Here is a 24,427-nt window from a genome sequence, read left to right on the forward strand (position 1 = left end):
ATCATTAGTAACAGCAAGCGCACACAGTATAAATGTATACTTACAAAGGAATTTCTAAACGCGAGATTGAGCGCGGACTGATCCCGAGAGACACATGTTGAGGACTGCAGGATAAGGACAGTGTTATATGCAACTCAATAAGCTGTACATCACCTATAAAGTTAGTGATTTGTAGCAAATCTACAAACAGAATCCAACTGAAATAAAACGTGAGAGGTTTGTGGCAGCATTCAAACACAGTGTTCACAAATGGTAAACTTCCACAAAAACTGTGCTTTGGGAGTGATGTGTCCAATCCGCTAGATATGAGAATCAGGGAAAGCATTGCTGGCCAGCTATACCCATGTTTTAGATACCTCAGAAAAATGTCTTTTCACATTGAACATTTCAACCCTGAGAGGAATCTGTTTTGACAGGTTTCCAGTTACTAGATATATATAAGGATTGAGATGAAATATCGGGAGACAGTTTGGAATTTTCGTCTGTTTTCACATTATAAATATATATATCCAATCCCCAAAATTAAAATGTGAAAAAAGGTAATGCATTTACTATCGCTATCAATATCAATATTTCATATACAACAATAAATAAAACCTGTTGAAAACGTATCTTAAAAACTTCAAAACAACAAAATATGACAAATAAGGGGAAATTAAAAAAAATATATTTTAAATTCTAATTTTAAAAAAAAGTTTAACCTAAAAAAAATAAATAATTGTAATTAAGATGTGTCTGCTCTTACTAATGATGAAAAAAACCCTTTAATTATTTTTACAATTTGCATAAACAGTGAAACCCTGGCAACCCTTCATATAGAACAATTTCGTGTGTGTGTCTACATATTCTGAATGGGTCATTGCTATGTTGCAAATACTTGTAAAATGAAATAACTTAAACTGGATGATTTCACTGAGATGGAAACAGTTGGATTGAGGTTTGACTGTAGGCTCCAGATACTCCCTGATTCTCATGTTCCTGAACAGACTATCTCTGAACAGCCCAGAGTCTATGAGTCAGCAGTGTTTCAAAACGCAAAATATCGGAACCTGTAGATCAAGCACTGCAGGCAAAGTGCAATAACCAGACACAGCATACTGGTTAGAAAAAACAGAAGAAGATTCTGATGAGCTGAGCTGGTACAGAATGGAATCCATGGATGGAAAACTGTGATGTGAGCTAGACTGACTGACGGAAACAGCGAATGGTGACGAGATCCAAGAAGTGATATCTGATATATGATGACTTCCTGCATCGGATAAAATCTACTCACATTCCCACGGAAAAATGAACGTTGCCTTTTTAGCTAATAAAAAGACAGTAAAATACAGTAATTATGAGTAGGTATTGTCTCAAGTTGTTATGGAAACAAAAGAAACTGCTTCAAGATGGTTGTAAGCCGGAAGCAATTTCTGGTCAAAGTCGCATGTATAATGTCAGTCTGGTTGTCAAGGAGACGTCCACATCTAATCAAGAGATGTAGATCGACAAACTGAAAGAACTCTGAAAACTGTAGTAAATCACGATTCAGTATTAAAAAACATTATTACTGAGAAATGGTCCTTTAAAATTGTTTACCCTTATGATAGGGGATGTGGATGCTTTAATTCACCATTCCACCTTTGTGTTGCTTAAACTAATAGACAGTCGATATCAGTGAATGTCTGGAGCAGGAGTGCCCGGTCAGACATGGGTGTACACATACAAATATCACCACCACCTTGAGGACAGCCACAGTGGGACTGCAGGTTTTTAAACACAAGCTAAATCTACCAAAACAACAGCATAAGTAAACTCTCTGATGTTAGGGTGTGAGAGCGCTAATCACTGCACACTGTTCAGTATGTGTTAAGAGTTGACCCTGCAGTGCAGTCCGGTCCATGTGCAGGTGATGGCGGGGTGTGGCAGGGTGTGGCAGGGCGTGGCAGGGTGTGGCAGGGTGTGGCAGGGCATGGCAGGGCATGGCAGCAGAGGGATGCATAGGGAACAGTGTCTAGGAGTCAGGATCACCAATAACGGGTCTATCCCCCAAATAGGAAATTAGCAAATCTACAACAGGATCCTGGAATTCGAACATCTGTTAGCCTAGGCTATTAGTGAAGGTATAAGACTATGTGATGTACTCTACAAACTATTTTTTTCAGCATATTCTCAAATAATTAATTACACACTTCCATTTATAGATCAAAGTACTCTAAATATTTAACTTTCGAACCCGGAAGTTTTGGGGTATGTGTTAGTGTTATTATTAACTAATTAATTAACTGGTTTTAATTAACAAATTAAGAACGTGTTTTATAAATATTTGTTTAATCCAATTTCCAAATAAAATGAACAAACCATAATATAGTGAATACATGATATCACAATTATATTTTTTAAATGTTTTTAATAAACTTAAACAATAAGACCTTTCTAAAACTATATATACATAGCATCTTCAAACAATAAGGCCAGACCAATTTTTGGTGTTTTACTGATGTTTTACTAATTTTCTGCATCAACATGCCCGAATACAGAAGAAAGCAAAATAAAAAAAGGATTTTGTTTGAGTTCCTATTAGGTTAAGCTTGTAAAACGATAATCAAAAGAGTATATTTTCAGTCACAACATTTTTTACTTTTTTCAAATTTCAGATACACTAAAACGTAAAACAGGCAACAAAACTGGTCTGGCAAAAACTACTTCATAAGCTTCTAATGAAGGTGTACTGCCTACCCCTGGTTGTGGGAAGTGGGTGGGGGAAGAGGGTGGGTTCAGCCGATCACCTGCACAGGCCTGGGTGGGACCACAATTGCACACATGGGGTGACAAACAGAACTTACTTTCACAGGAGAGTGACCCATACCGCTCTATACAGAAAAGAATAAAATGTCAGCATGTCAAGAAATTCTTTAAAGTCTAGTTGTACAAGAATGCAGTCATTCAGTAAAGCTAATTTCATGCAAAAGAAAATGCAGAAAATGAACAGTCTTCCCACTATTGACCAGAAAGGACAAAACAGATACCAATTACATAGAAATGGCTCTTACTAACCTGCTATTAAAGTAGGATTTGATACAATATACACAAGCTTGGGGTAAACAAAGGTTGGAAGACCCATGAAGACTTACCGAGGTAATCTCAGACCCGGTATGGACCTGGGTTCGGTAGATGCCAAGGGGAATCTCACACGTAGTTGAGCATAGCTTCTGGTACAAGCGGCCATATGTACGGATCCATAGATCATCCTTAGTGATCTTCATCTGTGGGAAATGGGATGAATGCCAAGTTATTCAAGTGGGTGTGAGTGAGGGAGTGTCATTAATGCCACTTCTAACAGTAATCCAGTTATATCACAGCCAGTCAATTTGATGTGGAATGAAAGCCCGAAGTTATTCTGACCTTAATTGTTTACCACTTTGGTGAAACCCATGAGCATGGTATGGTGCTGACCAACCTAGAATCATAATCAGGCGAACTGGGATTCGAACCCAGTATGACGGGTTTCTGGCTCGCGAATCAAATTTGGACAGAAGCATACAAAATGGAGTGAATTCATGTCTCTTTCATTAATTCTAAAAATTATGAACAAGAATCCATATTGTCAGGGTACAATGACAAGCAATTAACTATGTCAAGCCTGATCCATTAAGTCACCTCTTTCGACATGCAGTGGATGCTTTGACCAAATCAAACCCAGAATCACCAACAACTTGTAAATGCCACATGAAGATCATAAAAATAAATGTTATGCATTTGAACTCACACAGGCAAGATGACCTGACCCGACAGCCTGGTCAATCCCCAGGAGGAGGCGGACAAAGGTGATGAGATAGTCCTTGACAAATGCCTGGTACAACAGCGTGTCCAGCATACTGGCACTGAACACATTGCCTGCTGCAAACGGCAGTCGGAACATGTAGTAGATGTGGGATCCTCGCTCTCTCTCTTTCTGAAAAGTGAGACAGATTGTTCTCAATGGACTGAACCTGTCCAACAGTTTTCAAAGTAAAAAGAAAGTTCATCGTAAATTAATCGCAAACAACCCAAATCCCACTAAAATCAGATCTTTACAGAGACCTGAGGACCTCAGAACGAACTTTAATCTGACAAATCAGACATTGCTTGCGCAATCGCAAAAGTGAAAGTCAGAATGTGTTTTCTGATCATTAGACCTCGAAAAGGTTAACAGGAGACACTCTAAACGACAGTTACGGGCTGAATGACAGATTTAGTCAAAATCATCGTCTATCTCTCGCTTCAATGGGAAGAAACAGAAGAAACTTTCCACAACCCATGGGAAGTACTGCCATACAATCTCAGCCATCTATTAGACATTACAGATTGTTCTTTTGTTCAGTTTTCAGGACAGAAACATGAGCTGGCCAATAGAGCCACATTCAATACCCTTCATTTCTAAATCTCCTCATATCTGCTCATCTATCCAACCTAATCTATTTTCATTCGGTATAAACAGTTTTTCTAAGGCTTGACCCACTCCCTTTCTTCCAATTTACTGCAGTTGATTCGACACAAAACTTTCTTTCCATCAATCTAGACACATATATTACATAACAGTTTATGATACCGTTTTACTCAGTACAACAATGTTTACAACTTCTTCTTTTTTTAAATTGGTCTTTCTGCATTAATCAACAGAATCTAATTACCGTATTCGATGTAATAAGTGCCCAGGGTGCTCTCAAAATTAGAAATAGGGGGCTCTTATTAGAATATGAGTGCGTATTATACGCAGAAATATAAGTCTTGTGTACATTGATCAATAGGAAGGGGTGCTAATTAGGATTGTTCACTGGTCAATATATTAGCAAATATCGCAGTGGGCACTTATTAGAGCAGGACGCTTCTTACGTCGAATACAGTAACCTACATTAGTTCGTCTGAGCAAGACAGAATATCGTGACACCCTATTAGTCCTGTTGGTACAATGATAACCATATGAAATTGGTCTTTCTGTATCAATCAACAGATGCTGCTGTTCTGAACAGTGCTGCAGTATCACCTCAATCAGCTTTGATCATGATCTAGAAGTGTAATGTAAGTTGTCAGCCTACCTCGAGGGTATATGGTGTGATGTACCCTGTGCGTGAGCCTATGTACCCCGAGCAGTCAGGCTCACACACAGGGTATATCACACCATATGCCTGGGGGATAGGTTGACAACAAATTTATATCACTGACATTCAATCATACAGAACAGGAATTTATGTTTAACTGTGTAAAACACTTTGATTCAAATGAACCAAGTTACTTCCCTTTACCCACTGAATTCGGATAAACATCAGTTCATTTCAGCTCAACAATACTTTTGCAAAATAAGTAAGTTACCTAAAGTGTGTTCTGATCAATTTCTCAGCGGTCTACATGAGCGGGCTACATGAGACAGGCTATATGGAAAATAATTGCTCCTTAAGGCTAAAAAAAATAATAGTCTTGGTTCTCAGGCACTGCCCACATCATCACAAAGTTCATTGCACGTTTCGTTTTTGTTTCCATTTTCCATTTTTTTTTTTGCATTGTGTTTAAGTATTATTATTTTTTTATTTTTGGGAAATGGAAATAAAAACAAAATGTGCGGCATTATGATGATGCGGGTGATGCCTGAGACCCAAGATTATTATTTTTTTCAGTCTAACCAATCAGAAGCTAGTATTTCAATGTAAGGGGAGATAATAATGATTGCCCTTCTAGGTATAGGTATAATAGTTACTTTTTCCAACTTGGAAATGGTGAGGGCATATCTGTCCTTGGCACGGAACTGCATGAACCTCATATTGGAAGCTTGTGACAACTCTGTGATAATGTTGGCAGTAGGGAATAATCTGGAATGAAATGTAAATAAAACATGCAATAAATATTCCCTAGCAACTTCACCTTTATAAAAATAATAAACAATATTGCATGATGTCAGCTTAATGTTTGTCTGCCTGTTTGTTTGTTTAACCTGCACTCAGCAATATTCCAGCATTATGGCGGCATTCTGTAAATAATCAAGTCTGGACCAGACAATACAGTGATTGCTATTATTATGAGCAACGATCCATGCCATCAGGGTGTGATGACACACTATGAACCAAGATCCCTATCCTGACCTCTCGCAACTAACAACAATCACAGGTTGCTGTGGACCAAATCTGACGAAAAATCCCTATGTAGTTATATTACCCATAAGGGTGTAAAGAGTGACAATGTACTGATATTGGCACAAGGAGATTGACATCATGAATATCAATTCAGGCAACTGGGATAAGATGACATTCACTCAACCAATCACTGAGTCTGACCACCTCATCCCTTTAGTCATCTCTTACGACAAGTATAGATGCTGGGGACCCATCTCTATGAGTCATCAGTGTAATGTAAGAACTAAACCAAACATGATGTAGATTGTTGATGTTTACCACTTTAGGTAGCCCACAAGATCATAACCGGGGTGAGTCTTGCTATGTTTTCTTGACTAAAGTACAGCTGTGTGGTATCTACCTGAATATAGTCTGTACAGATACAATTATGTTGCTGTAAGTAGAGCTGTGTTGTATATACCTGAATATAGTCTGTACAGATACAATTGTGTTGCTGTAAGTAGAGCTGTGTTGTATATACCTGAATATAGTCTGTACAGATACAATTGTGTTGCTGTAAGTAGAGCTGTGTTGTATATACCTGAATATAGTCTGTGCAGATACAATTGTGTTGCTGTAAGTAGAGCTGTGTTGTATATACCTGAATACAGTCTGTACAGATATAATTGTGTTGCTGTAAGTAGAGCTGTGTTGTATATACCTGAATATAGTCTGCACAGATATAATTGTGTTGCTGTAAGTAGAGCTGTGTTGTATATACCTGAATATAGTCTGTACAGATACAATTGTGTTGCTGTAAGTAGAGCTGTGTTGTATATACCTGAATATAGTCTGTACAGATACAATTGTGTTGCTGTAAGTAGAGCTGTGTTGTATATACCTGAATATAGTCTGTGCAGATACAATTGTGTTGCTGTAAGTAGAGCTGTGTTGTATATACCTGAATATAGTCTGTACAGATACAATTGTGTTGCTGTAAGTAGAGCTGTGTTGTATATACCTGAATATAGTCTGTACATATACAATTGTGTTGCTGTAAGTAGAGCTGTGTTGTATATACTTGAATATATAGTCTGTACAGATACAATTGTGTTGCTGTAAGTAGAACTGTGTTGTATATACCTGAATATAGTCTGTACAGATACAGTTGTGTGGCTGTAAGTAGAGCTGTGTTGTATATACCTGAATATAGTCTGTACAGATACAATTGTGTTGCTGTAAGTAGAGCTGTGTTGTATATACCTGAATATAGTCTGTACAGATACAATTGTGTTGCTGTAAGTAGAGCTGTGTTGTATATACCTGAATATAGTCTGTACAGATACAATTGTGTTGCTGTAAGTAGAGCTGTGTTGTATATACCTGAATATAGTCTGTACAGATACAGTTGTGTTGCTGTAAGTAGAGCTGTGTTGTATATACCTGAATATAGTCTGTACAGATACAATTGTGTTGCTGTAAGTAGAGCTGTGTTGTATATACCTGAATATAGTCTGTACAGAAACAATTGTGTTGCTGTAAGTACAGCTGTGTGGTATCTACCTGAATATAGTCTGTACAGATACAATTGTGTTGCTGTAAGTAGAGCTGTGTTGTATATACCTGAATATAGTCTGTACAGAAACAATTGTGTTGCTGTAAGTACAGCTGTGTGGTATCTACCTGAATATAGTCTGTACAGATACAATTGTGTTACTGTCGGCCAGTGTCTCCTCCTCTCTGGACGTGGAGCTCTCCTTGTTGACAATGACGACGTTCCCAGCATGGTTGATTCCTGCCCGAAGCAGGTCATCCAGGCTGTAAACATACACACCATACATAGGTTCTGGCACCAAGGACAGGAGACAACATACCATGATACATTCTTAACAAAATTCATGAACAGAGTAGGACCCATTGACTTCCCTGTCTTACATACAGCTCAATTCTTTGCTTGCCTTGAAACACACATGCATGACAAGTTACCTATCGAGAGATCCTTTCATCCAATCCAACAGTGACAAGTAAGAGACGGACATGCATGACAAGTTACCTGTCGAGAGATCCTTTCATCCAATCCAACAGTGACAAGTAAGAAACGGACATGCATGACAAGTTACCTGTCGAGAGATCCTTTCATCCAATCCAACAGTGACAAGTAAGAAACGGACATGCATGACAAGTTACCTGTCGAGAGATCCTTTCATCCAATCCAACAGTGACAAGTAAGAAACGGACATGCATCACTAGTTACCTGTCAAGAGATCCTTTCATCCAATACACCAGTGGAAAGTAGCAGATGGTCTCAAGGAATGATGGCTCAGGTCTGGAAGGGAACAGTATTTTCAACAACTTCAGGACACATGGATGGAATGTATACATGTACTTTTCGTCAAGTACCATGTTTACCTCATTCAATATGTAAGAAAAGTTCACATGGTTTGACTTAGAGTTAGCGTTAGGGCTATTCAATCATTTTATGTAACCAACATTATGTCGATGAGACCAGATGTATTAAAACTTTACCAAAGTGAAAAAATGAAAAGCTGTGTTTGGTTGAAAAATATCTTGTATGTCATTTTTGGTTGCAACTTTACTTCAAGAACTTTTAAAGGAAAAATAACTATCTCTAGTAATAGATAGTCTTTTGTTTTGAATTACATCCTTAAAAAGATCAGTTTCCTGTTTCCCGTATGAATGGCAACCCTATGACTGTTGTGCCTACAAGTACAAGAGAGTCACGACAACCCAGTGCAGCTCAGGTTTCCTCATGGAACAGACAGTGGACTTGACTAAACTGAGGGACAGGTGGTGAGGTGAGGTGAAATGGTGTTTAACGTCATGTCCTAGATTATTGCACTGAATTAATGGCGTGCATGCACGTGTGTGTGTGTGTGTGTGTGTGTGTGTGTGTGTGTGTGTGTGTGTGTGTGTGTGTGTGTGTGTGTGTGTGTGTGTGTGTGTGTGTGTGTGTGCGCGCGTGTGGCTGCTTGTACTTGTCCAGATTAGTGCCGATGTATAGTGCTAGCACACTGAGATACCATGCCGCAGTTTAACATGAATACCCCACTCAGACACAGCATACTGACTCCGAGCCGACCAGTCCTTGTTTTAGCCCTTTAATGCCTTGCCCCAGACAAGGTACGAACAAGTACCATCTTTAAATATCTTTGGGTATGACACGGACGGGGTTCGAACACGGACCTTCCACTCTCCGGACTGATGCTTCACCACTAGACCACGGAGGCGGTCAAACTGAGAGACACATCAGAAGCATATCCTCAACATTATCTTTAATATGGCGTATAATACTCACTCAGTTTCAAGAAGCAGGACGATTGGACTGAGTGACTTCTTGGGGCGAGCATGAGATCGTAGAGGCACAATGAAATTATAGAGGCCATTGCTGGCATAGTCAGCAGCCACAATCACCGCAGGGTTGGGCCAGTTGTACTCCTTGCAGCTCTTAGCATCACAGTGATCGCAGACCTGAAGTAGCGGCCATATTGGATTATACATTTGTCATGATTTAAAATTGCCATTTTGAATGGTATTTTTTACAGGTACTGTATTCGACATAATAAGCGCACTGCTAAAAAAGTGCCCCATGACCAACTTCTGGGCCAATCTTTATAAGTGCCCCAACTGAGACTGAAAACTTCCATGACAGTCCATACTTTCTATCAAACACAGAAAACAGCAAAGCAGAAGGGGTTGAAACTTGTTACATCAATGTTTCAACTAAGTTTGTTAACTTCTGCTTGATTTCTGATGAGAAATTTAACTGGTTGTGTATGGTTTTAATTGGCGCCCCCTCTGTCAATTTTCTAAGTGTCCAGGGCGCTTATTATGGCGAACATGGCATATCGGCATGTTAGCTTCATGTGGGAAAAAAGTAAAAAGTGATCCATGTCATTGAATTTTACCACCTTAGTGAAATTCATAAGCACAGATAAGGTTCTGACAAAATATGGCCACAATCTGGGAACATCTGACTACTCCTCAACACTTTCTTAGCCAACAAATCAACAGTTACTTTTTAATGAAAATTTTTGTGAAGGGCAGGTGCTTTTCATGAACACCTGGTGTCATCACTGATTTTCAGTGATCCATTCATATAATTTTCACCCCCATGCTGCCGCTCAAGTATATGGAATCTGTATTCAGCTGATAATTGATTATTCTCTGGCATTGAAGTTTCATATCAAACACATCTGTAGATGTTGCTTTTGTGGCATAAGAAACATGTGGCGTCTTTGAAGGAAGAATATAGAACTCATCATAGTTATTTCTGAAGTATTTCTTTACACGCACATTACCTTAGTTTCGTCACTTACCTGTAGCCTTAATCATGAACCATAACACAACGAATGCAGTGCAAATGCAGACCATATTTAATCTGTTACCAAGATTATAAAAACATATGTTTGTAACCTAGTCCTTCAACAAACTGAATTGAAACATGTGATAACAAAGTAAAGAAGCTGACATCGCAATAATACCACTGCCTTGCAATGTGGCCACAGCAGTACAAGACTACACAGACCAAACAGAGGCACAAGAGAGAGCTGGTTTATACAAAGGCTGACACGAAAGACCCAAAGCACTAGTTCCCTGTGTGTAGCTCAGCTCTACTTGAGATGACGGAAATGTGCAACTATGTGTAGAACAAAGAACAATTACAATACTACAGAGACTACATGGAGACTTAGAGAAGATCTACAGATGATCATGATGTTCTAATCAACATTTATCTCTTGGGTGGTCCCTACGAGCCCGCCAAATCTTAGGGGTCAGCGTGACCTTTTGTTTCTGGCAAAGAGGGTCGTCTGTACCAAATTCTTTGGAGACTAGGTGAACTAGGTCTCTTGGTGAATTTTTCAGTCAATAGGAGTGTCATTATATGCACTATTATCAGCTGAGCTGACCATAGTTTACTAGACACTGGCTTCAGACTGGTGGCCAATGTCACAGACTGTCATAGGGGGGCACGGGTGGCCCAGTCGTCTAAGGCGCCACGATTCACTGTGCAGTGTTGCATCCCTTGGGCACGCCAGAAACATATGATTGTGGGTTTGAATCCCGGTTTGCCCTGATTATGTTTCTAGGTTTGTCAGCACCATACCCATGCTCGTGGGTTTCACATCAACTGTACAACTAGTCCTTTCTTTTAACATCAATTGTACAACAAGTCCTACCTTACAACATCAACAAGTCCTGCCTTATAATATCAACTGTACAACAAGTCCCTTCCAGAAAGCTCCATAATCCTAACCCATTCTCTTCAGCAATACTCCCATTTCTTTCATTTTTCACAAGGAATGTATGCCAACCATTTCTAGCAAGACAATTTCACTAAACACTGTGGCAAAATCCCTGCTGCAGCCAAATCCCCACTGTGGCAAATCCGCACTGTGGCAAATCCCCACTGTGGCAAATCCCTGCTGTGGCAAATCCCCACTGTGGCAAATCCCTGCTGTGGCAAATCCCCACTGTGGCAAATCCCCGCTGGTGCAAGAAAGAAGCTTGTCACCACAGTGCAGAAGAAAAAGCAGAGAGCGACGGACGAACGGACATCGACTGCACCATTACGATAACAACACGTATCCATCAATATGAGTCAAAATTGTACTGAACTGCGTGATACGTAGGTTGTACCTGCATGAGTTGCAGACAACACAGAGGGCGCTTCTCTCTCATCAAGTGACATAGGGTTGGGCTCGTGCCCACGTAGGGCGTCACTGGTGGGAAACCCCGCACATACCTGAAAACATAATTAGAACTTGGAATAATTATTCTAACAATAAAAACACAACAAACATATATATTAATGATTATTGTCAGTTTTTGTTTTTCCTGCAGAGTAAACATTGAATGTTAACAGTGTGGCAAAGAAAAACAATGTTGATAATAATATATACATTTAAAAATTTATCTTTATACACTTTAAAGCCAGAACCAATTATTATGTACATAGTTTCTTTGCCAATATGCCAAGAATTAGGAGGCAAACTAAACAAATATTATTTTTTTGCAAAATGTTGATTTGACATTATTTCCTGAGAAGAATTTGACATAAACATTGCCAAAACATATTACGAAATATAAAGATACAAAGTATTAAAACTTTATGGTTGGCCCATGAAAATAATATACCTGTAATGTTACAATAGGGTGTTTTAATATTGGCCTTGCTATAGGTCTTCGGTCAGTCCTATTTGCTCGAGGCAGGCTGTATTGGCCCGAGGCAACACCTACTGGTATTTAATGACATATTTATTAACTGTCTACCTAAACTATGAGTCCCCAAGTAGTACCAGTCAAGAACATCAAGAAAAAGCTAAAAATGTTGAAGTAAAAAGAAAACATGATCCATGCTCTAATAAGTTGTCTATCGCCTTGTTGTGATTGCATTGTAAGGAATGCAATCATGCACAAAAGCTGGCCCGGAACAGATGTATAGCTAAACCTGTATTTGACCTCCAGTGCTTCTTTTTGATACGGGGCCAGATTATTACGGACAGTCGATTAATAAATTGGTCATATTTAATGTCGTATTTACAATAATTAAATAAAACTGTTTTTTTAAAAATAATTTTACTTATACCCAACACACTGAAACTCTTATATAGTCAGTTCAGCCACTCTACCACAAACTGAACTTTTTTATATTGTTATTGTTATTGTTGACGCCCTAATATCCCGTCACTGCCTGCACTCACTCTGGGTACTCATCATACTCCTCCTCATGGGCAGTGTCATCATCCGACTCGGAGTCGGACCCTGTCAGGTTGATCTGGATGTCGCTGGAGTCGAGGAAGGCTGGTACAGGGGCTATGCTGGGCCTCTTCTGGAGGCTCTGGATGTTGAGGCCTTTCGGCAGGCTCAGGCGGGTTCGCTTGCTCCCTTGACGGGTCATGTTCTCGGCTTCACTGTCGATACGTGTGTGTTGAAGTTCCAGCGCAACAGTTCCTGAAATTGGTCAATTTGGTTTGGTTTTTAGGGGAGTTGATTAGAAAACGCCTTAGGACTTTCAGTTTCGTAATCTGGTAAGCAATGGTCTGATTGGTCAGATGAAAGGTCGTTCTGACATGACCTGTAATGGAATGTCCTCAGATCTATGTGCAGCAGTAGCAAGCACCAAGTTCTGATTTTAATGAGATTTAACTCTCCCACACTGGCAACTCACCCACACTAGATCATACTGTCCACTCACCCACACTAGATCATACTGTCCACTCATCCACACTAGATCATACTGTCCACTCACCCACACTAGATCATACTGTCCACTCACCCACACTGACAATCATACTGGCAACTCGCCCACACTAGATCCTACTGTCCACTCACCCACACTAGATCATACTGGCAACTCACCCACACTAGATCCTACTGTCCACTCACCCAAACTAGATCATACTGTCCACACACCCACACTGACAATCATACTGGCAACTCACCCACACTAGATCCTACTGTCCACTCACCCACACTAGATCATACTGTCCACACACCCACACTGACAATTATACTGGCAACTCACCCACACTAGATCATACTGTCCACACACCCACACTGACAATCATACTGGCAACTCACCCACACTAGATCATACTGTCCACACACTCACACTGACAATCATACTGGCAACTCACCCACACTAGATCATACTGTCCACTCACCCACACTGACAATCATACTGGCAACTCACCCACACTAGATCATACTGTCCACTCACCCACACTGACAATCATACTGGCAACTTACCCACACTAGATCATACTGTCCACTCACCAACACTGGCAATCATACTGGCAACTCACCCACACTGACAATCATACTGTCCACTCACCAACACTGACAATCATACTGTCCACTCACCCACACTAGATCATACTGTGCACTCACCAACACTGGCAATCATACTGGCCACCCTGGAAGCCTGCTCTGCCCCATGGGGCAGCCTGTTCTTCTCCGTCTTTTCCTCCTGGTTTGGGTGGGCCAGGATGAAGTTGGAGTTCTCCTCCTTGGTGATGTTCATGTAGAAGCAGATGTCGGACTGCCTCATGATGTGGCGTGGGCCGGGGTTCAGCTGGATGGTGGAGCCCGGCACATCCTTCTGCATCCCCACCAGACTCACTCCATACCTACAATAGCCTCAGAGTTGCTCACAGGTGCATCCTTGTTTCCTTACTTTCACAACAGTCAAACTTCAGTGTTTGAAATACCTGCCTGCCCGACCATCCGAGAAACCCCGTTAGCTTATCCTGAGAAATATATGATTATAGTGGGCAGGCAGGTTTTGGTCAGGGCTGGGAAGTATTTCAGCTAGCCAGTCCTGTGGTCTGGCTGAAATTTTTGGGAGTTTCATACCCTGGTAACTTCCTTTTGGAATGAATATGGGAAACCATATGTTTTAGGAGATTCATCATAACTATGGGCATGGAATAAAGCATATATCTTCAGGAGACTTACTTCCTATGGGCATGGAATAAAACATATATCATCAGGAAGATTACATCTTTAGGGCATGAAATAAAACATCTTTCATCTAGGGGCTTACTTCCTTTTGGGATGGAATAAAACATATAATCAGAAGACTGACTTCCTATGGACATGGAATAAAACAAATATCATCAGTAGATTTACTTCCTATAGGCATGGAACAAAACATCTTATATGAGGAGACTTACTTCCTATGGACATAGAATAAAACATCTTACATGGGGAGACATACTTCCTATGGACATGGAATAAAACATGTCTTACATGAGGAACATATTCCCTATGGACATGGAATAAAACATATCTTACATGAGGAGACTTACTTCCTATGGACATGGAATAAAACATTTTACATGAGGAGACATACTCCCTATGGGCATGGAATAAAACATCTTACATGAGGAGACATACTTCCTATGGGCATGAAATAAAACATCTTACATGAGGAGACTTACTTCCTATGGGCATGGAATAAAACATCATACATGAGGAGACTTACTTCCTATGGGCATGGAATAAAACATCATACATGAGGAGACTTACTTCCTATGGGCATGGAATAAAACATCATACATGAGGAGACTTACTCCCTATGGACATGGAATAAAACATATCTTACATGAGGAGACTTACTTCCTATGGACATGGAATAAAACATTTTACATGAGGAGACATACTCCCTATGGGCATGGAATAAAACATCTTACATGAGGAGACATACTTCCTATGGGCATGAAATAAAACATCTTACATGAGGAGACTTACTTCCTATGGGCATGGAATAAAACATCATACATGAGGAGACTTACTCCCTATGGACATGGAATAAAACATATCTTACATGAGGAGACTTACTTCCTATGGACATGGAATAAAACATTTTACATGAGGAGACATACTCCCTATGGGCATGGAATAAAACATCTTACATGAGGAGACATACTTCCTATGGGCATGAAATAAAACATCTTACATGAGGAGACTTACTTCCTATGGGCATGGAATAAAACATCATACATGAGGAGACTTACTTCCTATGGGCATGGAATAAAACATCATACATGAGGAGACTTACTTCCTATGGGCATGGAATAAAACATCATACATGAGGAGACTTACTTCCTATGGGCATGGAATGAAGTATTTATATCAGGGCACTTACTTCCTATGGGCATGGAAGGACGCATATGTGAAGCTCTTGCCACAGTACTCCCCGAAGAACTTGCTGTCTCCCAGCTGTATGTGGTAGATCTCGTTGCCAGAACACCGGCCATACAGCTGCTGCCACTCCTCCGACGATGTCTGGCCCTCTCTGGGAGGAACAGGGAAACATAGATAACTACATGTGCATACATTTGTCATCACAATGCTATGGCAATATATAATTACAGGTGTAGGTGTCTACTGTGTATTGATATTGAGCATCTCATTACCACATATGCACTCCATCATTTGTACTCTGTCTGGGTCTAAAAGTTGTAACCTGTGTCAATAACTGCTGGACTAGTACATCCAAAATAAATTTCAAACTGGCAAAGTTGGTTTAATATGATTTGAATTGAAATTACAAGTACTGCCTGAGTCTATCATTAGTTTGTTTACTACGGTTTGTTTACCGATTTTATCCCTTCAAACAATTGGTCAACAGTAAGATTAATACTGTAAATCTGGAAATTAATGCATCTCCAAATTAATACAACTGCTGACCAAAGCCAAAAATGAGACTCAATATCAATGCGATATTCCTAAAACCATCACACAGTTTATATGTTTACTCTGTTGACTGGCATTAAGGAAGTTAAAGGCAATAAAATAATTGAACCAACAACAGTTCACTGATTGGTATACGGAGAAGGTGTCAACAAGCTGTCACGAGTGGGTAGAACTGATGACCATAACTCACCGGTATCCATTGTGTAATTCCTATTCTTTGAATGACATTGTTATATACTTGTTACAACTGCTGCTCAATAAACCATGTCTGTGTTTATTGTGTTCAAGTTGGTATTTCCGCTATCCAAAGTGTCCAGTAAGGCCGTCTTATTGTTTATAGTCATTTTCGAGACATAAATGCGAAGTTAATTAATGCGAGCAAAGACCACTCGCATCTGATAATGGAACAATTTGTTTTTAGCATTCCTGATTTTTATGGTTTGAAGATTAGTAAACGCACAAAAAATAACAAAACCTGAATGGTGAGTTGTAATATTGACATCCACAGCTATCCAGTGACTGCTATATCCAGTGACTGCTATATAGTGAGTGAGTGAGTTTGGTTTAACGCCGCTTTTAACAGTATTACAGTCATATCACGGCGTGTCAGCTTAATGTGGGAGGAAAGCCCGAAGTGATGCAGGTCTCAGACGTTTACCACTGCGGTGAAACCCACGAGCACGGGTATGGTGCTGACTAACCTAGAAACATAATTGGGGTGAACCGGGATTCGAACCCACAATCATAGGTTTCTGGCGTGTCCAGGGGACGCAACTCTGCACAGCGAATCGCGGCGCCTTAGAGGACTGGGCCACCCGTGCCCCCCAACTGCTATATAGAAGGGTGCGTGTACTCACTGTCCTCTAGACGTATGTAGCAGTAGTGTGACAAACGTAGAAATTCCCGGGCACAGACAGTTGTTGGCAAGTAGGGCGTACTTGAACTCATCCTCACACACAACGTGGTCTGAAACACACATTGAACACACCTATTTTAAAAGCAATATAAAAGCTTGTCCTTACCTTCATCATCCAATAACCCATGTCCAGATTTGCTTCTTGTCAGGTTTTTGTACACAAGGCTTGTTTCAATGGTCAGTTGCAAGTGTATTATTTTAACCTGCATAGTCTTTGCCAGATTAAGAATGAAATGTAAATAGGAATCAAGCCACCTTGTAAACAACACTGTAGCTCACCTGTACAAATGATTCATGACAAACACTACATACATGTACTTAACATTTATGTTTATAGAAAGAATTCACAAATTCATCAAATCATTATGATAATGTCACATTATTTTTGCTGCAGTTGATGAGCTAGGAATTCACTGGCCATTCTGAACATGCATTCTAACAAGTAAAACAAGTGCCACTATAGGTCATTATTCAAAATTATATGAATGTAACCGTTTGATTGGCATTCTAGAAGTTGGTGAGTAAGTAAGAAAACATACAACTCTATGGACAACAACTTCTATTTTTTGGCATAAAGTGATGTTTCAACGTTACTCCAACTTGATGACGATGTTAGAATCTACATCGAAAGTCGCTACATGCCATAATCCAGAAGTCGTTATCCATAAAGTTGTACATTTTCTTACTTACAGTAGAACACGGATATAACCAACTACAAGGGACCAGAGAAATCAGTTCGTTATATCCGTTGTTCATTATACACGTTTTCGCTTGGAAACGTCCGCCATCTTGGATCAACAGCATTAATAATTCTCAATTTCGTGTCTTACTAGAGCTTTCCTCTTACTATTGCCCACCGTGATAGCATATGCAAGTGATCTGACACTTGGACACAATCTCGTAATTTTTTTATATTTAATGTTTGTTTTACAGACAAGATAACATGTACAGGTAAGATTAACACAATGCAAATTAAACAAGGTTGATCTGTCACTGCTGATTGTATTGATTCGCCGCCATTGTTTTGATTCACCACTGATTGCGCACAGCCAATTGTCAGTGACACTTGACACTGAGTGAGATTTCTCAGTTCACTATACACGTCACTAATTAGTGATAGATGGGCTTGTCGGTGATCAGATATCAGTTCGCTGTATCCGTTAGTTCGCTGTAGAGAGTTCGTTATATACGTAAATTTTATATGATATTATATAGGAGATAAATCAGGGATTTTTTAACAGTTCGTTGTATCCGTTTGTTTGCTGTATCTGTGTTCGTTATATCCGTGTTCTACTGTATATGAATCTGTTGGTTCCTGAAGGAGAGGTGGGATGGGTGAGTGCACACTATATATAAGTGATGAAGGCTTGCACGTTATTCTGCATCCACCTAAAGGCAGGCTCACCAGTGCCTTGACATCTGAAATGTTGCCAGGAAAGACTTACCAGCAAATTTGACATGAAACTTGTTCTCTGGACGAAATATCTGGACATAGAGTGGGCAAGTTGGGGCAAAGTCCTTGACGGCCCAAGACCTCAGGATGGTGTGCTGGTCCTGAAAGAGTGAGTGAGTAAGAGTGAGTGAGTATGGTTTTACGCCGCTTTTAGCAATATTCCAGCAATATCACAGCGGGGGACATCAGAAATGGGCTTCACACATTGTACCCATGTCGGGAATCGAACCCGGGTCAGCAGCGTGACGAGCCAACGCTTTAACCACTAGGCTACCCGACCGCCCCGAGTGAGTAAGAGAATCACAGTCAGCAATATTCAAGCTTTATCAGTGCGACTTATCAAACATAATCTAGCAGCCTTCGAAATTCCTGATAGTCTGCTAGCCTGAGGCTACTAAATTGTGTCTAGGACAAGTATATACCCAATGATGATAGTCCTCATTGACTAGTCACATTTGAGCGATTTAATTCTGAACCAGTTCTCAAAGCTTAAATTTTGCTTTAAAAAAACGAATATACTGACAGAAAAGTAAATATGGTAACCATTTTTTTCTACAAGCAGGAGCACCTATTATCTCTGAGGACTATAAAAATATGGTCTAAACTAGTCCTCTGGAATAGTCTCAAAAAACAAAAATTCTGAGGCTTACCAAACCACATACAATCATCTAGGTCCCACTTTGTAATTACATGACTCATTTGGTTGGCACCAAAGCATTGAGAACTGTGGACCTTTTGTCCACTTGAAGGTGCCCAATGAATCGGATGTATAAACAGATCTTGATCTATATTCATGTGTTGATCAATGTCCAAATTAAAGAAATGTTGCCTGAACCGACTGGGGCAATCAGTATAGGTTCACACAGGCTTCAAATTTCTATTCTTCTTGAAATTGGAAAAATGCCTTGAAAAGGTGTTGATTTTTCCTCACTAATTCCTATATCAAGCAAATTACCTCAGTATTAATACACGTTTTAATAGTTTAAAAATGTTTGAAGAAGATAATTTAGTATGGACACTGAACTTCAAATTTAGTTTGAAAAATCATACCTTGCATCAACAGAATACCATTCACGGTGATAAATGTGAAGTAGACATTTAGAAAACAACAACTTTTTAACAAGTACTGGTAAGTTTACAAAGTGATATATTGGCATCACCTTGTATGATTGGGGAGGGAGGCTTGAAAAGGCCTTGAATTTGGTGACTTAAAGTCTGTAAGGACCCTGTATAATGTCTAAGGTTATTCATTATGATAAAGAAGTCTGGAGAATGTGATACACTTACAGAAGTCATCTTGTTGCTATGGTTTCGTCCTGCCAATACAAAACATGCCTCAGCTTCCTGCATCCTGGAAGGTAAAAATAGAATCATGAAGTTCTCCACTGATACTCAGGTGCAGGTAGAGGATGGAGACAAGACACTTTTATAGAAGCAGGTGAAAAAAGTAAGTGGTCTTCAAATACAAATTGTCAAAAAAAGTTGCTACTTCAGAATTAAAAATAACTCTGAGAGTGTGAAATTATAGCATGCAAAAAATGTAAAAATATTTCAGGTTGAGCCAGACTTAAAGGTAAGATGATGAGCAACAAGAAGTTGTGTTACATGGACTCCTCTGTTCCTGGTTGCACATAATATGTTCCACAGTTATGGAAGTATCGGTTTACCTGCACCGGGCAAGATCAGTGTATTTGAGAGCTGAACCCTGGACATAGATGACCCGCTGTGCCCAGATGGGCACCTGCAGCAGCATCTTCATGGTCGAGTCCAGCTCACACGGCGACAACAGCACCACAAAGTAGTCCTGCAACACGGAGGAGAAAGTCAATGCTGGTTTAGGCCACAGTCTGTGATATAGAGAATCTCACCAGATTGTCTTTTGATATCAAATATATCAACGAGTGTTGATATATTTGGTATCAAAAGACACGAGGGTGAGATTTTATTTATCATCCAACATCATTCTTCCAACTTTTTCAGTTTGTAGACAGTAATAAGCAGTGTCTGAAGTGTAAAAAGTACTGCTAACAGCTTCAGTAGCAGAGCCATTAGTGATGTCATTTGATTGTGACGTCATGGTAACCAATGACATCACAATGGTCTGCAAAGGATTGTGATGCAATTTCATTGCAGCGATATCTACAGTGTAGATATGGCTTGATCTCACCCAAGCGATATCTCCTGTGGGAGCCAGTTTTGGATGATAAATCACAGCTCCATGTAGGGATACAGGGTTAGAATGGTCCACAGAAACCAGTGATTGTTGTAAGCGGTGCTGGGGTTTCTCATCCTTGGAGTTAAAATGTTCACTCATTAGGCCAAAGTCCCAGGTTTCGATGACCCACATGGGTACAATGTGTGAAGCCCATTAATGGAGTCCCCATCATGATATTACGGGGCAGTTTTCAGTAAATGCTATTAAAGGGTATTATTGCTCATACTCATTACTGATTGGTTGAAATTATGGTTTCTGGAAGCTCAATAGAAAAAGTATTTATTATTAGTTGTAGCCTCATCACAAGAGGGATACGTTATGATGTACCCGCTGTGTGGCTGTGTACCCCGGGGCAAAAATAAAATACACACATTTATCTTAACACCATGTTTATAGTGTTCCACAATTTCAAAACAAACAGAGATATGTTGTAGGCAGTTGTATGTTGTAGGCAGTAGTATGTTGTAGGCAGTTGTATGTTGTGGGCAGTGGTATGTTGTAGGCAGTTGTATGTTGTAGGCAGTTGTATGTTGTGGGCAGTTTTATGTTGTTGTAGGCAGTTGTATGTTGTAGGCAGTTGTATGTTGTAGGCAGTTGTATGTTTTAGGCAGTAGTATGTTGTAGGAAGAGAGTATTTTGATATTTTGGACCCCGCCAATTTAAAAATGCTGGACCCGCCCATGGTTTGTTTGTCACCCAGCTGCCAGACAATTTGTTTACACATTGTTTGTGAATCACGTACATCTAAAGGCAATGTTGATATACATTCCACGATGTAATTTCAATGTAAGGAGCTTGAATTGCAGAGATTACAGAGGTCAACATGTTGCCATGACGACATGGTATATTTATTCCAGTAGCAGGGTACATAAAATTGATGAAAATTTTATTGACCAGTTGTTATGCATGTATTTTACCAGTGAGATGAGATCCTTCAAACTGACCTGCAGAAGTGGATGGGCGTAGAACTCATTCAGGAAGTCCATGATGGTGTCGGAGTGCAGGGTGGTGGTGCACACGACCACGTGGCGCTCCGTCTGGGCACGATGGCTGCTGTACGTTCCCCCAAGCTTCTGTCTCTCTAACCAGGTATACGCAAGCTGTTCAAACTGCAAGGAAAACAGGAATGATTAGTCAGGTCAGGGGCACGGGAGGCCTGATCATCAATGGCACTGCAACTTGTGGTGCATAGTTGTCTCCCTTAGGCATGCCAGAATCCTAAGATCCTAAATGTTCTTGCAACAAACAGTTGCTACATTTTGACCGATTAGACACTAGCATTAATCAAAGACAATAGCTCTGTCATCTTCTGTATACTGATAGGGTTGAATATTAGGGCATTTCAGTTCCCCCAAACAAAAGGAATAAGAAAATGTTCAATCATGATACAAGCAGGAACTAGGACTTGGAAGATGAAAGGTAAAATACACAGAATGTTTGTAAATGATTATAACCAAAGATTGATCTTCTGGAACAACAATACCAAACCAATACCATAACAGTAATAGGGATATCCCTAACTTTATGGCAGACTCGCCACTGTGCACAGTACATAACACTGAAGCTTTCATAAAATCCCACTAGAGACAGACAATGAGATATAAGACGCTTGGGAATCCTCAAACGCAAAGAAGCATTCATAAAAGTTTCAAATCTTCAAAATTTCACTTAAGAACTTATTGTTTTTCTTGCATATTTAAGTGTGAAAATTATATATACTTGCTGACATGTATACAAAGTGACTCAGTAAACATGTTTCTTTAATCTAAACGATAGTGAACTAGGACAATTGCAATGGAGATGCTACAGTTCATGTCCCTCTACTTCCAGTTTATGTAGTTTGTTTGTTTGTTGTTTAACGCCGCACTCAGCAATATTCAAGCTATATGACGGCGGTCTGTAAATAATCGAGTCTGGACCAGACAATTAAGTGATTGACATCATTAGCATCGATCCACGCAATTGGGATACGATGACATGCATCAACCAAGTCAGCGAGACTGACCACCCGATCCTGTTAGTCGCCTCTGACGACAAGCATGGGTGATAGACCAGTTCTTACCCGGATCTTCACTGGTCAGTTTATGTAGTAGTTTATGTTGTAGGTAACCCTTCCTGTCCAGTAACCTATTTTCGAACGACAATTATTTTAATACGATACATGGAGTGATTTGTTGTGATATAACAAGAGGTGTGACGTCATCAAAGCTGCCTTGAGAGTGCACACATTCAGCCTGTCAACATTGGGTTCATGTGAAGTACTGTACACCTGTAAGTAACATTCCGTCGTCATTCAGAATCTTGGTGTGCGTGTCATGATGAAATGAATAGTAAAATAGGGTGAACACTATAATTTGACAAATATTCACATTTTGTGAATAGGTTTGAAACTTTCAATTATGTGAATAAAGTAACAAAACAATCAGGTGACGTGACTCGAGTGCAGTGGGAGTTTACAGACAGGGCAATGGAGGTCATGTCTTTTAATGAGAAATTCTTTCTCTTGGAATGTTGCAGACTTCTATTGTTAAAGTGAATGAGTGAGTTGGGTTTAATGCCGCTTTTAACATTATTCCAGTTATATCACGGCGTGTCAGCTTAATGTGGGAGGAAAGCCCGAAGTGATGCAGGTCTCAGACGTTTACCACTTCGGTGAAACCCATGAGCAAGGGTATGGTGCTGACAAACCTAGAAACATAATTGGGGCGAACCAGGATTCGAACCCACAATCATAGGTTTCTGGCGTGCCCAAGGGACGCAACTCTGCACAGCGAATCGCGGCGCCTTAGACGACTGGGCCACCCGTGCCCCCCTATTGTTAAAGACATTACCTACTGGTATGAAGCTGAACTTGAATTTTGATTCACTCATCCATCAGCAATGCCATCTTAACTATTCGAAAACAGGGTACGTTAGGATATATAAATGTAAAATGTGTATGTGGCGAGGGCATATGACTTGTTTTTTTGTTTTTTATGTTTAACGCCGCACTCAGCAATATTCACGCTATATGACTGCGGTCTGTAAACAATCGAGTCTGGACCAGACAATCCAGTAATTGATATCATGAGCATCGATCCACGCAATTGTATATTTTGAGATATGGTCAGGCTTGTTCAGGCTCTCTATCAGTTAAAAATGTTTTGTTCACTTGAATTCCGTTCTGTGCTTCATCCATTATCAGGGACAAGAGCATCTGGACATTTGACCTTTCTCAGCACTCCTTCATCCTTTCATAGAAGAAGGATGAGAGTCTGTAGTTTTCAGACAGGTTGATCTAAAATCCACATTTACATTCCTTGTGAAAAGAGGCGTGATCTCAGAAATTGGACTGCCAGTTCGAGAAAGTTTCCACAAGATTTTGAAACACTAACGGACAGCTTAGAGCCTTAAGTGGACAATACATTATTTAAGGCTGAATCAAACTAGGGCAAGGGGAGATAACTCAGCCATTAATGAGAAGAGCCCCGTTAATTGAGATTCTCCGATAGTACGGGAAACTACACCATAGGCATATCAATGGCTGCTTGCTATTCTGTCCTGGGGTAATGGAGCAG

General features: G+C 40.0%; 1 protein-coding gene across 9 annotated transcripts in view; it reads right to left on the reverse strand.

Moving 5' to 3' along the window:
• LOC124138395 (potassium channel subfamily T member 2-like) overlaps positions 1-24,427 on the reverse strand; it is a 175,255-nt gene that overhangs the window by 14,829 nt on the left and 135,999 nt on the right. For 2 of the 9 annotated variants that reach the window (XM_048388879.1, XM_048388875.1), the window contains exons 10-26: positions 21,815-21,979; positions 20,323-20,459; positions 19,943-20,006; positions 18,648-18,756; positions 17,144-17,252; positions 15,736-15,885; positions 13,977-14,215; positions 12,788-13,037; positions 11,703-11,829; positions 9,382-9,554; positions 8,320-8,391; positions 7,749-7,883; positions 5,714-5,825; positions 3,749-3,934; positions 3,114-3,245; positions 2,826-2,852; positions 45-104 (exon numbers count right to left, since the gene is read on the reverse strand). In XM_048388879.1, coding sequence (XP_048244836.1) covers positions 45-104; positions 2,826-2,852; positions 3,114-3,245; positions 3,749-3,934; positions 5,714-5,825; positions 7,749-7,883; positions 8,320-8,391; positions 9,382-9,554; positions 11,703-11,829; positions 12,788-13,037; positions 13,977-14,215; positions 15,736-15,885; positions 17,144-17,252; positions 18,648-18,756; positions 19,943-20,006; positions 20,323-20,459; positions 21,815-21,979 — 2,247 coding nt within the window. Of the gene's footprint in view, positions 1-44; positions 105-1,273; positions 1,307-2,825; positions 2,853-3,113; positions 3,246-3,748; positions 3,935-5,713; positions 5,826-7,748; positions 7,884-8,319; positions 8,392-9,381; positions 9,555-11,702; positions 11,830-12,787; positions 13,038-13,976; positions 14,216-15,735; positions 15,886-17,143; positions 17,253-18,647; positions 18,757-19,942; positions 20,007-20,322; positions 20,460-21,814; positions 21,980-24,427 lie in introns of all 9 variants that reach the window. The other 7 variants (XM_048388883.1, XM_048388878.1, XM_048388880.1 and 4 more) reach the window with 5 other exon arrangements.

This window comes from Haliotis rufescens, unplaced genomic scaffold (genome assembly GCF_023055435.1).
Source record: "Haliotis rufescens isolate VD_foot unplaced genomic scaffold, xgHalRufe1.0.p SCAF_8, whole genome shotgun sequence".
Lineage (NCBI taxonomy): Eukaryota > Metazoa > Mollusca > Gastropoda > Lepetellida > Haliotidae > Haliotis > Haliotis rufescens.